Genomic DNA, 17,712 nt, shown 5'->3' with positions numbered 1-17,712 from the left:
ATTATTTCCTAAAGGAAGCCGATGAACTTCAAAGCTACTTCTAGACGTTTATTGCGAGGGGCTCGACTTTATTACGTGCCGCGTACGAGAAACAGATGAATCATCCTCTCATGGGACAGTGGGGCTTTTGTTGGTACCACCTTTTCTAATTAGGAACTACTTGCGAAAAAGAAAGATACGGCCACCGAAGATCGACGTGATTTAGACGAGAGAAGGGAAGGAAAAACGAGGCTAAAGTTTAGAACCAAGCGCTGAAACGTCAAACCTCGACCTTTGGAGCTGAAACGATCCCCTACGTCAGCAGCAGAGCCACTTCGAGAAGGTTTCGTTGATGGGTAAAGAGCACATTTCAGGAGGGAAATAGCTTCGTAGATAGTGTTTTATATCTTTATTCAGCAAATGTTCGTTTTATTGATCAGCTGGCGAGGAAACTACACTTTGCGCCAAGTCAGAATGCCGGAAGCTATAACGGTGGTTGCGATGAGTTCTTGCGCGCTAGAGAGACGCGGCCTTTAATTAAATGTGTTGACTTAGGGGAATAAGGAGAAAGTTTGTTTTAAATTGTCGCTCATTAATCATTTTCTACACTTAAGAGCTGTACTGCCGTTTTACGGCGATATGATGTATACGCCATTGAGGTGATTTTGCTGTAGACACGATTTTCTGTTTTTGTTCATTTTTTCAATTTAAAATGACTAATTTGAGGTCTGCTCTGTAGAAACTGTTAAAAAGTACTTAAAAAATGTGGCCCCTACAAAATTTCTTGTTTTTTCCTATTCTCTACGATTTTAAACCACAAACATCATTTGGCCGTAAAAATAGCAATAAAAAATCACTACTTTTCCTGCCCAATGATGTATGTATACATTGCTCGATCAAAGCTGGCTTTATTTTTTGTGCCAGCTATTTTGATAGCTGAGTGGATCCCGTAATGCATTGTCCACGTGGATACTTTAAGGGGGGGAAGGTATCAGGGAGCGTTCTTTTATTACGTAACGCAGTTGGGGGAGGGGGGTCGGAGGCCGTGTTACGCTCCATATAAATTTTTTAAAATTTGTATGGAAATTTTGTTACGAGGGAGGGTCTAAAAATCCGATTTTTTCAGTTACGTAATAAAATAACGCTCCCTTAGCGATTGTCTATGCTCCATAAAAACATTTTTTGCATGAACAATTAATTGTCAGCAAGGGAGGTGGGTGGGTCTAATATTTTCAAAAAAGTGTCTACGTGGACGTGGATAAGGTGTTATCCATTAAGTACGTCACATTAAAATCAGCCAAAATTTACTCCACCCCCCTTTGTCACGATTTCCCTATGCTTTTAACACGCAATTTCACAATTTCTCAAAACCCCCCTCTTCCCTCAGAACGTGACGTACTTTATGGATGATGCCTAATGGACGTCCCCTTAAGAATTAAATCGAAATAATGTAATAAATTATTTCCCAGTCTTGATTTGGTCCCAAAACCTCAAATCAACATTCAAACAGTATTGAATTTGGCTTTTATCAATTCTCAATGTATACATACATCATGATGAGTAAAATTGGCGTATACATCATTGTTTGTTTGCTTAATAAAATGGGCCCCAGAGCAGTTTTATGAAAAATTCTTTCGTCAGGAGATAGCTTTTAAGATTCTTTATCAGACGGTACAATAAAATTGAAAATGTCCAAAATGGCGTATACATCATATCGCCGTAAAACGGCAGTGTAGGTATCATTCAACTGACAAATTAATTAGGGCGCGTTTGTTTTTAATTTAAAATTTGAGATAATTTATAAAAAATTCAAAGATTCAAAGATTCAAAGATTCAAAGATTCAAAGATTCAAAGATTCAAAGATTCAAAGATTCAAAGATTCAAAGATTCAAAGATTCAAAGATTCAAAGATTCAAAGATTCAAAGATTCAAAGATTCAAAGATTCAAAGATTCAAAGATTCAAAGATTCAAAGATTCAAAGATTCAAAGATTCAAAGATTCAAAGATTCAAAGATTCAAAGATTCAAAGATTCAAAGATTCAAAGATTCAAAGATTCAAAGATTCAAAGATTCAAAGATTCAAAGATTCAAAGATTCAAAGATTCAAAGATTCAAAGATTCAAAGATTCAAAGATTCAAAGATTCAAAGATTCAAAGATTCAAAGATTCAAAGATTCAAAGATTCAAAGATTCAAAGATTCAAAGATTCAAAGATTCAAAGATTCAAAGATTCAAAGATTTAAAGATTTAAAGATTTAAAGATTCAAAGATTCAAGGATTCAAAGATTCAAAGATTCAAAGATTCAAAGATTCAAAGATTCAAAGATTCAAAGATTCAAAGATTCAAAGATTCAAAGATTCAAAGATTCAAAGATTCAAAGATTCAAAGATTCAAAGATTCAAAGATTCAAAGATTCAAAGATTCAAAGATTCAAAGATTCAAAGATTCAAAGATTCAAAGATTCAAAGATTCAAAGATTCAAAGATTCAAAGATTCAAAGATTCAAAGATTCAAAGATTCAAAGATTCAAAGATTCAAAGATTCAAAGATTCAAAGATTCAAAGATTCAAAGATTCAAAGATTCAAAGATTTAAAGATTTAAAGATTCAAAGATTCAAAGATTTTAAGAATCAATAAATAAATTATAATAAAAAAATAAAAATAAAGGCTTGAATGCTACGATTGAAAAAAAAAAATCTTGGAAAAATCTTAAATTAAAAATGTTTAGGAATTATGTAACTCCCTAACGAAATTTCCCCCTAAGCTCTTTTTATGAGCGCAATCATTGAGCTTGGTCAGAACGATCAACCTGTGGTGTAGTATAACAACAGGCGCATTCAATCCTCTTACTTGCGTTATGCAGCGAATACCAGTAAGATCCAAGCTGCTCGAATGTTTAGCAGCTTTGACCACCGTTTAAATAATTTTACGTTGCTTGGAATTAAAACCGAATAAAGGAAAATCAAAACTCATCATCTTCTATTTCTTGATGTCACGATTTTATTTTAAAATTTGTTTCGTCATCGGCTGGACTCATCTTGTCCCCAGTACCACGCTGCCTTAATCATATCCGCTGCCTTTTCCGCGATCATATAAACCGGAGCTTGCGTGTGACCTGTTGTTATGTACGGCAAAACGCTAGCGTCAACGACCCGCAGGTTTTTTTTTTTTTTTTTTTTTTTTTTTTTTTTTTTTTTTGAAAAGACCGACTTTTGCACTTCAAACTATGTTGTTTGAACTATTTACCTACTTCAATTTTCACGAAGTTAGGCTCGGATTGTCTTTTCTTTTATATACTGTTGATTCTTTTTTTTTTTTGCAACATTATTCTTTTTGCATTTATGGAGCAAGGCATGTAACCTTCTCATCTTTTCAAAATTTACTGACATGTAATACAATTATAATTCCCAGTGAGCTAATAGCTCTTTTAAGGGAATACGTGTGTGTGTGTGTGTGTGTGTGTGTGTGTGTGTGTGTGTTTATATACTTTTACACTAAGTTAAACAAAATTGGTTTTGAGGGTTGCTAGCATGTGCTTAATTGTGTGATGGTGCGCGGTGGGCGGTGGCTGATGGTGGGCGGTGAGCGATGGGTGGTGGCGGGCGGTGGGCGATGGGTGGTGGCGGGCGGTGGGCGAGGGCGGCGCTGGCGGTGGAGGCGGAAACGAGACGAAAGAACATTTGTTTGAGTAGTGACGGTAAGGGTTATGGCAGATAGCAGTCAATTTTTTGTTTTAGGATGCGTCTAAGTTCATACTTAAACGCATGTAACCTGGTTAAGGCTTTGCAGGAAGGAGGCAGATCGTTGTAGAGTTTGGATCCAAGGAAAGCCAATCTCTTCTTTCCCATCTCCGTGTTTGGTTTTCCAGGACAAAACTACCAGCTTGTCTGGATGACCGGATGTGTACTCTCCTTTTGACCGCACTGTTGTGGTGCAATGTTGGAACGGTGGCGATTTTATGCATTTGTAGTAGGATTTGGTATTGGCTGAGGGCTTGTATCGGAAGAAAAGGTTTGGATGGGTCCGAGTACAGTTGCACGGTGGGGTACAGGAACGGTTTGTGTAGGATGGCTTTCATGCAACGGTTTTGGATGACTTGAAGTCCACGCAGCTGCTGTTTCGTTGCTTGTCCCCAGATTGCCACAAGATACTGTAGCCGAGAGTTTACCAACGAGAAGTAGATGCTCTCTAGACACGTACGTGGCAAGAATGCTGATACCTTGCGTAGAATACCACATAGCGAGCTGAGCTTCTTTCTAAGACCCTCTATGTGAGGACCCCAAGTCATGGTTTCGTCGAGAGTCAGACCCAGGAAACAGAAGGCTGGAACTTCCTCGATGCGATGGCCTTCGAACTCGATCTCATCGTGCGGCGGTACTGGTCTTCTTGATGAGTGTATAACCATGAATTTTGTTTTGGACAGGTTTAGCGAAAGAAGGTTGGCTTTGAAGTATCCATTCAACAGGACGATGTCTTGTCTGGTGAAGTTCTGCAATGTCTCCAAGCGAGTGTTCTCATAGAAAACTGAAGTGTCGTCCGCAAACAACCTAAGTTGACCTTTGATTTGGAGTTCGGCGATGTCATTAATGAACATGAGAAAGAGCAGCGGCCCCAAGTTGCTCCCCTGTGGTACACCGATAGAAATAGGACTGAGGAGCTCCTACTATCACCAACAACAACAAATTGCGATCGGTCGTCCAGATAACTCCTTATGAGAGATTCTGCAACTCCTCGTATTCCAAACGCGTAATTCAGCTTTTGATGAGTAGGGTGTGGTCAATGGTGTCAAATGCTTTGCGAAGGTCAATGAAGAGGGCTCCGACAAATTTCTGACTGTCCATGGCACTGTAGATAGCATCTACAAGATCAACAGCAGCTGTGAGGGTGCTGGATCCTTGGCGAAACCCGTATTGGTGGGAAAAGAGGAGTTCAAAACGATTCAAGTAGTCGACCAGCCTGGATGCAATCAGCTTTTCGATGATCTTGTCGAGTACAGATAGAGTTGAGATTGGACGGTAATTATTCGATTCCTTAGCATCGCCAGATTTCAAAAAGGTACAACTTTCGCAATCTTAAGGCACTGCGGAAATTGCCCAGTGAGGATGATCTCGTTGAAAACTCCAACCAGCAGAGCGGCAAAAAACGAGTGGTGATTCTTGACGAATGATATTGGTATGTTGTCAGGACCGGCAGACTTTTTTGGATTCAGGCCTTGAATTAGACTGCTCACTTCGGCGATGGTTGACGGGCTCAAGAAGATTGAGTTATCGAGACGTTTCAGCGTTCCAAACTTGAAGATATCTCTATCGCTTACTATTGAATCAGCAAGATGTTTTCCCACGTTGCAGAAGTATTCGTTCAAGCACTCGCAAATTTCTGTCCCTTCGCTGATTGTTCGTCCATTGTAGTTGAGAGCCTGAATGGCAGATTTAGATCGCTCTCTCCCAAGTACCTCGTTAACCACGTTCCAGGTGTTCCTTTGATTGGAGTTTTCCAACCTTCCTGTGTAATAGTTTCGCTTCGCTTTGGCCTTGGCTGCATTTAGTTTATTGGAAGCATGCCGCAAGAGCGCTTTTAGCCTTTCGTCGGTGGGTTTTTCCGGGACTTTTCCAATAATTTTTCCTTAATGTGCAACAGCTTCCAAGTGTCAATGTCATCCACGGACAGTGTCCTTTCAGTTTGGCTTGCACGGTTACCCTTCTGGTACATTGCTCGAGTGCTGTATTATAGCTATCAATCACGTAACACAATCTGTCGTTTGCCGTCAGTGTGGATGACAACCCTGCCATGGAATTAACGAACAGTTCCTCCAAACGGCGATGATCAACGATGTCCTTGTGAAGCAATTTCACCAGCGTCGGGGCTGAAATCTCGAACGTAGACAGAATGAGACAATGGTCGCTTAGTTCACATACTATGGTTTCATTCACCGCAGCCTCTGCCAGTCTTTCAGAACAGATAACGTGATCTAGAATGTTCGAGCTTACTGGTCTTGTTGTTTCAGTGTTAGTCATAGATACTTCATACGACTCCAGCAACTGCAGATATTCGATGGTTTTGCTGTTTTCCAGGTCATTTACTGCGATGTTGATATCTCCTACTAATATTAGTTCATGTCCGCTACGAACGCTGCTGATGATGCTTTCAAATCTGGCCAGAAGTAAGTTGAAGTCGAAGAGGGGAGGTCGGTACACTGCATGAACATCAATGTACTTCCCACATGTTTTGATAGTACAACTGATATGGTGGAATCCCTCGTAGGTCGTGTTGATGGTTTCTTCAATGGTCAAATCCGATCTCACAAACACGGCAAGCCCACCATGTGAATGAGTACGACAGGAAAATATCCCTTTGTAGCCATTCAGCTGGTACAATCCAGTTCGGTCAGCTTTAAGCCAGGTTTCGCCAAGCACAACTACATCGATGCGCGATGAGTACCGCTGCAAAATTTCCTTGAAAGTGTCGAATTTATCTAGATCATTTATTCCGCGAATGTTTAACTGCAAGACTCTTAAAGTCGTTCGGGTGTGATTTTTGTGTTTATTTATTATCCATTGTTCAATATCTGAATATTTACGATTACAATACATTGATAAAAGAAATTAATACAAATAAAAACAGCTGCATGTGTGACCCGACTCATTGGCGACGATTTTTCGGGTTCGGTCCACTCTCCAACGGTGATGTTGCATTGCCCGACGACAAGTTCAGCAGTCGTTTGCTGCTCGTACGCTCAAGACGATCCACATCTTTCAGGTTCCGGATGACTTCAGTTTTAGAATTTTCCGTTCGTTTGGCCAGTACAGCTCCGTTTCTGCCCGGCCAGACAAATTTAATATCAGCATCGAGTTGAATATCCCGGACTTTCTTCAGCAGCCTCAGACCGTACTGGGTCAATTCGTCGCGCAAAGTGACCCTCCCAGCAATACCAGCAAATTCCGGATCAACATCTGAGATGCTCAGTGGACCGTGTTGTTTTTTCTTGGTGAACAGCTCCTCTTTGTATTGCTCCTGGCTGAAGACGACCTTGATCGGGTGTGTTTTAGACGAGCTTGTCTCCTTGGGTACCAGGCGAGATGCTTCGAGAATGGCTTCATCAGGGAGGATAATCCCGACAGCAGCAGCAACTTTTTTGATGATAAGTTCGGGTACTTCGTGTGGCTTGTTCGGGATACCAAGAACAACAGCATGAGTGGAGATGGCCGTTCTATGTAAACGGTCGACCTCCAGTTCGAGTTGATCCACCTTGCTGCTGACAGTATCATGTTTCCCCTCCAGTGATGAAACGTGCTTCCTGAGTGATGCTTGGTCGGACTTGAGGGTTTTGATGTCCTGCAGGAGGTCCTCCATCTGTCCGGAGAGGTAAGTGTGGGAGCTCTCCAGATCATCCATTGTAACTTTAACTGATCTCAGCTCACCCTCATCTCCTTCACTTCGGTGATCACTGTTTTCATCTGGGGACCAATTCGCACATCGTTGAACAGTAATAAGGTCCCTGGCGAAGTGCGTCGGCGGCTTCAGCAGATAAACCTTTACATTTCACATGCTCACAGCTCTTGCATTGTCCACATCTCAACAATTTGGACAGGCTTTTTTCGCGTAAATTGCAGATCACGCACTGATACTCCGGCATGTTGATTGACGACAAACGTTTGACAGATCTTATTATAGTAGTGTTACGGATTGATTGCGCTATAATTTGGTTGACACAGTTCAGATGACTCACATGAAGGTTACGCTCGCGTGACGATACAAATCATTGTTGTTGTGTTTACTTGCCCGATACCCACAATTTTCCAGCGCGTTTTCCACTGTTTTCCAGGCAGGGTTGTATCAGATAACGCCAACAGCTGGAGTCCTCCAGTTATCTTTCTGACTGCACCAGTTATCTCGGCGAGATTTGATTGATTTCACGGTAAAATTATATTTCAAGACTCTCCGGTATGCACAGCAACCAAACTCGTAGAGTGATGCACGAGGAATTCTGAACGCCGTACACCTGTAGCGTTGGGGAAACGACCGCGGCGGAATCGTTGGTCGGTCCCATGCGGCAAGTGCTGACGGGATGATACAGCGATCCTGCCAGCGATCGTATCAGGCATTCCCAGTAGCTGTCCGATGCGAATGTGTGTTGGGTGCATGTTGGGATTGGTGTGTCTACTACGCGTGCCCCTATCGCTTGCATGGTCGGTGTTTCGAGCAGTCGAAGAGCTTCTTTTACTCCTTGTACCATAGTTTCCATGTCTTCGGGTTCCTTCAAGTAGTTGGTGTAGATCAACGGCCAATGTAGCGGGTTGTTGTCTTTCAGTTTTATGAATCCTTTTGACTTGGGTCTAAACAACATGGTAGCGATCGTGAATTGATCCATACTTTCCAGAGGCTTGTAGACCTGCTCGAAAATGTCTTCCTTCCATTGGAGGGCTCGCAGTGCTCCCGTGCCGTGATCGGAAGCCGGCGATCCTGCGAGAAACATAAACTCTATGTCGGGAACATCTTGAGGTTGCTTGGAGTTGTTGGTTTTGACGAACGCCAGCGCTTCTAGTGCACCAGGAACTGTGAGTAGTCCGGTTCCTCGTTTATAGTCCAAAATTTCGTTCAATCCTAAACGATCGGTGTCAAATGACATATTGGTAGTGTTTGTTACGAATGTCAACGCCGACAGGAACAGGTGATCGTACATGGTTTCTCCTACTGGTAGATCCACCAAAACCGGTATGTTCAGTTCTTCGAGGTGCTTCCTGGGACCAATTCCAGAGAGCATAAGAAGTTGGGGCGATTGATAAGCACCGGCAGACAAAATTATTTCCTTTCTGGCCCGTACCGTACGCTTCATCTTTCGCCACAGGTATTCTACAGCCGTAGCATTTTTATTCAATGGATCGATCACCACTTTGGTTACCCTTGCCTTTGTTAGGACATGCAAATTAGGTCTTCCGAAAATAGGCTTAAGATATGCAGATGCTGCAGTGACTCTTTTTCCGCGTCTCGTAGTGGATTGGAGATAGTCTACGCCAAACTGAGTGTCTCCGTTATAATCGATAACGTTTCGACCGAGCTGTTTGTTTGCTTTCACAAAAATCCGCACAAGTGGTGATCGGTAAGGAACATACTCTACATTTACTGGACCTCCTTTTCCGCGTTTATGAGTGCTGCTCGTGTCCTTAAAATTCACGTTTTCAAACTTTTTAAAGTAAGGCAGTACATCCTTGTACGACCATCCTTCGTTGCCAGCAGCTGCCCAGGAATCAAAATCATCCGGATTGCCTCTATTGTGGATCATATAATTTATGATCGTACTACCTCCTAACCCTTTGCCTCTTGGCATGGGACACCGCTCCTCTTTGATCCCTAAAACCAACCAAAAATTAAAGATTAACAACACACACTGTCAACGCACCTGCTGCAACAGACACTGACCTAGGCAAATACCGTCCTGTTTCTCTGCCCGGAAATTCCAGTTCAGGGCAGTAGACTGCAAATATGCAGCGAAGAAAGGTACATCCGAGAAGAGATTGTCTCGTCCACCGGCCTCCAAGAGCAAGATCTGCCACTGGGAAATCTCCGATAACCGATTGGCCAACGCTGCTCCGGCCGCTCCGCCTCCCACAATCACAAAGTCGTAGACCTCTTTCACATCTGCAAAACTTTTGTTTAAATTCTCATCTCACAGTTTAGTTAATCGATTCACCTTGAACATTTTCCTGCTTTTCGCGAGCGATAAATTCGGTCAGAAACAGTTTAGTGATGCCGATACTCTGTTCAGTTTTGGCGAAAAATGTCAAAAATAAAACTGCTATCGCAACCGGTCTGCACGGTCGCCAACAGGAACGCCGCGTGCTTCTTGTGATCTGCATCGTCTCAGACCGGTGACTGCGGTCCGTTCTGTTCTGGTCCTGAAATTTATAAATTTGACGCGACACAAGAAGTGCGTTCTGGAGTACGAGGGTGGCCCGATTTTGTAAACGGAAGATTCGTTTTGGTTTTCTTACTAAAGAAAGGTATAGGATTTGCTTTTGGCTTAGACTCAAGATCAAGCTTCGTTTTGTTCTTATTTCACACCCGCATTCCCATGCGCATGGCATCCTCATATCATTTTCCATTCAATAAGGAAGTTGCTTTAGAAGGGAAGTGAAATTATACTTTTGCATAAATGAGGACAACAATTTTATAATTAGTGGATTATATTTTTTAAGGCGACAGAAAAAAAAATAAAATTTTCTAAAAAGCAACTGTTTATTTTAAGTTTAAAGGTTAATGATAAGATATAGATAACAAGTATAAGCAATAACAATGTTTACTGTGGAGAACATAAGATTACTGTTTCGTTTTTTAACATAAGATACTTTTTTCATGTTAAAATAAAATTCAGCCTTGCAGAAATTTGTGCTAATCTCTTTTATCTCTCGTCTATTTACAGGTAATGCACAGTTAGATGAACATCTCACTGAGGGCACTAAAAGGTAGCCGTACTATAAAACACACAAAAAAAAACTGCTAGTTTTACTACTCTCTTATATACATTCTGTCTCATCTTGACTTCGTCCACTCCTCCTTCATCATATCGGCCAGTTTTTCGCCGATCATGTACGCCAGCGCCGCCGGGTGTCCGCTAAGCGTTACCGGAACTATACTGACGTCGGCCACTCGCAGATTCGAGATTCCGTACACCCTCAGCTGGGGAGAGACGACAGCTTCCAGATCCGATTCAGGGCCCATTTTGCAGGTGGCAGTTTGGTGGTACATCGAGGTAGCTTGAGTGCGCAGTGCACACCTCCAATAGTCGTCGGTGCCGTGCCCTAGAAGAGCACACGCCCTCATTGGAATGTTGTGAAGACGCGCACCGTAACGCTTCATCGCGGGGGTGTCAACAATGTTGATCACACGTTTGATGCCACGCACCAGTGTCTCCAAGTCTTCCTCTTCCTTGAGAAAGTTGGTGTAAAACTTAGGCCACTGGAAGGGGTTGTCACTTTTGAGTTCCATGTATCCTTTGGATTTGGGATGTAGCAGTACCAGATTGACAGTGAAAGTATCGATGTCGCCTGATTCCAGAGGTAGGTAGCGCTCGTAAGTTTCGTCGCTTAGCCGAAGTCCTCTGCGTATGCCACTGCCATGATCCGAGCCAGGCGATCCGTTAACGAAGATAAGTTCAATGTCCGGAACCGCGTCGCGACTTGTGTTGAGAGTATTTATGAAACCAAGCACTTCTACTCCTCCGGGTATAGTCAATGTTCCGTTCCCTTGTAAATATTGACTTATTGCACTCAACGTAAGAAGCCGGTCTACGTTCAGAGTAAGATGCTTGGTGTTTGTTCGGAATGTCAATCCGGTAAAGTAAATATGGTCGTACAAAACTTTTCCCACGGGCAAATCTTGGATCACAGGTATTCCAACTTTTTTCAACTGTTCCTTTGGTCCGACTCCGGAGAGCATCAGCAGTTGTGGTGTTTGAAGACCTCCTGCAGACAAAATCACTTCTTTCTTTGCTATCACTGCGTATCGCGATCGTTTGCGTATGAACTCGACCCCATAGGCCGCTTTTGTTCTAGGATCAATCAAGACTTTAGTGACCCTTGAACCAGTCAAGATGTGAAGATTCGGTCGTTGCTCGACCGGTTCGAGAAAAGCCGTACTGGCAGACAAACGTTGGCCGTTCCTAAGGTTTGCATGCAAAAACGAAACTCCGAGTTGATTTTCTCCGTCGTAATCTACCAAAGGCATCCCCAGTTCTTGCAGAGCTGAGACGAAACCTCGAGCCATCTCCGACTTGAAAGGCACGTAACTCACATCTAATGGTCCGCTTGTACCGTGGTATCCGTTTTTGGTGCCCAGCAAGGATCTCTCCGATTTCTTAAAGTAAGGCAAAACATCGTCAAATGACCATCCCGGATTTCCCTGTGTGGCCCAGCGATCGAAGTCGTCACGATTTCCGCGAACGTACATCATGTAGTTGATGAGCGTTGATCCTCCTAGGCCCTTGCCACGCGGCATTCCGCACCGTTGGTCTTCCATTCCTAGAATGAGAAACAAAATTGTTGTTTTATTATTTGATTCCCAAATAATAATTTCTCTCGTTATACAGTACTGGTCAAAAGTATATGAAATTGGACGATTTGTCAAACCTAACTCCAAATTCAAGTTGCCGGTGTTCGCTTGTGCTTCGATCAAACCTTATGAAACTGGCCAGTTCGTTCGGTTTTTTTCTGGCCAAAAGTATATGACATTGCGCTTTTGGCGTGACCCCTCCAAAATTCAAACCAGACTATTTTTGGAGATATCGTCAAAATAGTGAGTGCTGAAAATTTCATAAGGTTTGGTCAAACACGAACGAACACCGGAAACAGGCCCGTAGCCGGGCTGAAGCCCCCCTCCGAAATTTTTGGAAGACATATGGGAGAGAGCAAAGAAGAAGAAAAGAAGAAGAAAGTTTCTTCTTCCAGCCCCTCCCCCGAACCAAAATTCTGGCTACACTCCTGACCAGCAACTTGAATTGGGATTTAGGTTTGACAATGCATCCAATGTCATATACTTTCGACCAGTACTGTTGTAGGTAAAGAAAACGGAAAACGAGTGGAACTAAGGTTTTTTTTAACCATTAGTAAAAGTGAAGAATCTGTTCTAGTAGGTACTGGACATTGAAATCGAGTTTTGGGGATAAGTAAAGGTCAAAAATTGCATCTGAGCAATTCTCTGAGATTTCGGTCATTCGTTTTTTTTGTATTTTTTAATCCGGCTGAAACTTTTTTGGTGCCTTCGGTATGCCCAAAGAAGCCATTTTGCATCATTAGTTTGTCCATATAATTTTCCATACAAATTTGGCAGCTGTTCATACAAAAATGATATGTGAAAATTCAAAAATCTGTATCTTTTGAAGGAATTTTTTGTTCGATTTGGTGTCTTCGGCAAAGTTGGAGGTATGGATATGGACTACACTGAAAAAAAATGATACACGGTAAAAAAAAATTGGTGAAAAAAAAATTGGTGATTAAAAACTTTTTGTCACTAAAACTTGATTTGCAAAAAACACTATTTTTATTTTTTTTATTTTTTGATATGTTTTAGAGGACATAAAATGCCAACTTTTCAGAAATTTCCAGAATGGGCAAAAAATCTTTGACCGAGTTATGATTTTTTGAATCAATACAGATTTTTTCAAAAAATCGAATATTGGTCGCAAAAATTTTTCAACTTCATTTTTCGATGTGAAATCGAATTTGCAATTAAAAAGTACTGAAGTGAATTTTTGATACAGTGCACCGTTTTCAAGTTATAACCCTTTTTAGGTAACTTTTTTGAAAATAGTCGCAGTTTTTATTTTTTTTTAAATTAGTGCCCCTGTTTGCCCACCCTTGAAAAAAAATATTTTTGAAAAGCTGAGAAAATTCTCTATATTTTGCTTTATTGAACATTGTTGATACGACCCATAGTTGCTGAGATATTGCCATACAAAGGTTAAAAAACAACCCACCATTTTCTAATGTCGATATCTCAGCAACTATAAATCCGATTTACAATGTTAAAACATGAAACATTCGTAAAATTTTCCGATCTTTTCGAATACAATATTTTTAAAAAATTTAAATCAAGACTGACATTTAAAATGGGCGTTATATTGAATGTTGGCCCGTTTAAAATGTTAGTCTTGATTTAAAATTTTTGAAAATATTTTTTTCGAAAGTATCAGAAAATTTGACGAATGTTTCATGTTTAAACATTGTAAATCGGATTTATAGTTGCTGAGATATCGACATTAGAAAATGGTGGGTTGTTTGGGTAAGACTTAGAAAACATCAATTTTCCTGTTTTTTAAACTTTGCATGGTAATATCTCAGCAACTATGGGTCGTGTCAACAAAGTTCAATAAAGCAAAATATAGAGAATTTTCTCAGCTCTTCAAAAATATTTTTTTCAAAGGTGGGCAAACATGGGTACTAATTTAAAAAAAAAATAAAAACTGCGACTTTTTTCAAAAAGGTTACCTAAAAAGGGTTATAACTTTAAAACAATGCACTTTATCAAAAATTCACTAAAGTACTTTTTGATTGCAAATTCGATTTCACATCGAAAAATTAAGTTGAAAAATTTTTGCGACCAATATTCGATTTTTTGATAAAATCTGTATTGATTCAAAAAATCATAACTCGGTATGAGATTTTTTGCCCTTTCTGGAAATTTCTGAAAAGTTGGTATTTTATGTCCTCTAAAACAAATCAAAAAATAAAAAAAATTAAAAATAGTTTTTTTTGCAAATCAAGTTTTAGTGACAAGAAGTTAAATTAAAAGTCACCAAAAATTTTTTTACCGTGTATCATTTGTTTCAGTGTAGTCCATATCCATACCTACAACTTTGCCGAAGACACTAAATCGATCAAAAAATTCCTTCAAAAGATACAGATTTTTGAATTTTCACATATCATTTTTGTATGGCCAGCTGCCAAATTTGTATGGAAAATTATATGGACAAACTAATGATGCAAAATGGCTTCTTTGGGCATACCGAAGGCACCAAAAAAGTTTCAGCCGGATTAAAAAATACAAAAATTAAAATTAAAGAAAAAAGACCGATTCCGTAGAGAACTGCTCATCTACAACTCAATTTAGCTGAAAATGCTCGTGCGACAATTTAATTTTTTAATTTGTATTTGTTATAAAGTTATCTTACCCCGGCAAGAATAGTTTTGTCGCTCAGCTAGGTAGTTCCAGGTATAGCTGGTGGACTGAAAATATGCCGCAAACACCGGAATCTTCACGAACAAATTTTCCCGCTCTCCAGCCTCCAACAGTAGCACTTTCCACTCGGGATTCTCGGACAGTCTATTTGCCAAAACACACCCCGCAGGACTCGAGCCAACTATCACAAAATCGTACTGGTTTAGAATGTTCTTCGCCTTGTAACGTCCTTTCGTTTCACTGAGAAAATCATCGTTGATAGAGTCCACGTTGGACTGTTTTTCGAAATCGTTCAAGTTTTCGAAAGAACCTTCGCCCATTACCAAGTTTTGTTCCGCACTGTCGGCGCCTACATTTTGTACTATCAATAGCACAAGGACCACAAACTTTGCACGAAAGATACCCGCCATTGTGGTGGGCAGAACCGATTCGATCTTCTTTGAGCGTCCGACGATCGCGAGCTCCGGAAAAAGACTGAGGCTAACATTGAACGGAACTGTTTGAGATTCTGTACTGTGGGGTAGCTGCATTGACTTAAAAAAAACCGAAAGCCGTGAAGGTGGGGTCAAAACGGTCGCATTTTTTCAGCGGTCGAGCATCAACTATCAGAAGCCCAAATTGGACGAATTAATTCATTGCCTAGCGGTGACGCGCCGCCAGGTCTCGTATGGATTTATGCTTCGCTAGATAGTAGATTGACACGCAAACTTTTCTTTAATCGACCTTAAACTTGACCGTGAAATGTTCATTTCGGTTAGAATCATTTATCGGCTTTTTATTTGTTTAATCAATGCAATATCTTTGTTGGACAAACCAACTTCGCTAAAAATAAATGTTTAATGTTTTCTATGTGTGCCAATTTGTTGGATGACTTGTGCTAGTTTGAAGGTCATTTACCGTCGTTTTGGAACTCAGTAGCCAATACTAATGTTGACATGTTTAAGTATAATTAGTGGCATCACTCATTGTCATCTAACTTGCACAAGATAGATGGCTGCACAATTTTTATTTTTAAAAGTTGATCAATTGAGTAGATTCTAGGTACATTTTCTTAATTTAAAAACAAATACCTTAAATAAATAAGGCAAATTCAAGGACAAATGTTTGTTTTATACAACCGTAAGCGAACTGTTTAAACCTGCAAGTCTACTTCCTACGAATAGTAATCAGCCAGTGGCACGACGATAAACCATGTACGTTTGGAACGAATTTGGGGATATTCTTTTGTCAGACCGGTGAGTGTGAGGAAGTTTTCATAATTTGTGGGTCATGTTTAACGACTTACACTGAGGTGTGGATCGAATTTTTTGTATGAGAATCAGCATAGTTATGTCTAGTATGAAATTATACGGTCAATCATTTTTTTTATGATTTTAATACGTTTTTGAATTTTGGGTTAATTTATTGGATTTGTAAAGAAAACCCGTAAAGATTCATTATTTACTGAATGTAGTTGTTATTGCGCTTTGTTGATGCCCGTCGGTTTTGAGCAAAATGTCTTCATCTTATGACCCTTACAGAGGACTGTTCAGATTAAAAAAAGTACAAGGTAGACGATTTCCTATTTTTTTACGAAACTTCAGTTTCCCAAAAAAACAATTTATATATATTTTTTAGAGCCAAACTTTAGCTTTTGAGCCATACAGAAGTTCTTACAAAAATGTTGCCATTACAGTACGAATTTTGAAAAAATATGCTTTGCGGAAATTAATAATCCGTCTTATTCTTAAAAAAATAGAAGCTGACTTAAACATTTTTTTGGAATCACTTTGTTGGTCATAGGGAAGGCCCTCACAAAGTTTGAACCAAATGAAAAAAATAAAAAAAGCATAAAATTTAGGAAATTGGTCGATTTAGTAAATAATTTCTCTGTGGTCGAAATTTCACCACTTTTTTTGTCTTTTGGAAAAAATACATATTAAGGTGGGGTAGTCATCAATGAGACACTTTTGATTTTTAACATTAAACGATTTTTGTATTTTTATCATCAGCGTGTTTATTGAGCTTTTTGTTGCATTTACTTCCTTTTAATGTGTTCTAACATTGACCAAAGTATGGGATCGATATTCGTCTACAGCCCGAGTTATTCAACTGTCTCATTGTAGACGCACTTGGCAGGAACAACGAGACAACTGGGGAACAATGAGACACTCTACAAAAATTAATAATTTTCTAGTAAAACGTCATGTTTTTGTATGGTTACGTTGTAGGTAGCTTGCCTTAATTATTTTAAAACAATTTTACCAACTTGAAACTTTAATTAACATAAGTTATACTAAAAAGTAGTTGAATTTTGTAAAATCCATATATATATATATCAAATAACTTTATGTTTTTTGTTCAATGCAGTTAAAACTCAATAAATATGCCAAAAATCATTTTCAATTCATGTTTTGAAAGAATTACATAGATTTTGATAAGTTTATTTAAGAAAAATTAAAGTGTCTCATTGTTACCCATGGGCTAAAAGGAGTGGGGAACAATGAGACAGCTATGGGTTCTGGGTATATTCTTAATTTTGGTTAAACCTAATGAAGGGACATTAAGTTTTACGCCGACTCGATTTGGAGGTTAGAAAGGAGTGCACTGTTCGATGACGTCGTCGATTTTGTTCGGGGAAATTTGTCGACAATCGACGAAGACCATGTAAACAGTGCACACGAGCTGTCAAATGACGTCACGGCGTAAAACCTAACTGTAGCCCAACTCATTCCCTATGAATAGTCGACATAAATCTAAAGAAATGTTAGTTTTGTTGTTTATGGCAGCTTACGAGCTTACTTTTACACCCCAGAATCAAACGTTAACGAATAACGGAGCGTCCATAACCAAAGCCACTATTATGGCAGACGTGTATCCTGTAGACACACCTTTCCCCAAAATATGAGCCTGATTGGTTGAAACTACTACTTGTGAGAGTCATTTTATCATTGTTCCCCGTGTCTCATTGATGACTGCTCTACCCTACTTACATACTTTGTGTGACTTCGAACCATAAAAAAAGTTCTTCCACGTTTGTATTTGTTTTATATCAAATTAAACGTTTTGAGTATTTTTAAA

The 17,712-nt window shown here is 39.9% G+C and overlaps 2 protein-coding genes across 7 annotated transcripts in view; one reads left to right on the top strand and one right to left on the bottom strand.

Moving 5' to 3' along the window:
• LOC6039215 (flotillin-2) overlaps positions 1-17,712 on the top strand; it is a 284,003-nt gene that overhangs the window by 39,550 nt on the left and 226,741 nt on the right. The gene's annotated exons all lie outside the window — the stretch shown is intronic.
• LOC6032713 (glucose dehydrogenase [FAD, quinone]) lies at positions 10,293-15,835 on the bottom strand. Its single transcript, XM_038266101.1, has 2 exons — positions 14,645-15,835; positions 10,293-11,996 (listed from the first exon to the last, which is right to left on the bottom strand). Exons 1-2 carry the CDS (start codon positions 15,180-15,182, stop codon positions 10,510-10,512), a joined length of 2,025 nt encoding a protein of 674 aa, XP_038122029.1. The 5' UTR covers positions 15,183-15,835; the 3' UTR covers positions 10,293-10,509.

The sequence above is a fragment of the Culex quinquefasciatus genome, chromosome 3 (genome assembly GCF_015732765.1).
Source record: "Culex quinquefasciatus strain JHB chromosome 3, VPISU_Cqui_1.0_pri_paternal, whole genome shotgun sequence".
Lineage (NCBI taxonomy): Eukaryota > Metazoa > Arthropoda > Insecta > Diptera > Culicidae > Culex > Culex quinquefasciatus.
Note: the sequence above shows the minus strand (reverse complement) of the source record. Positions and strands in the feature narration are given on the sequence as shown.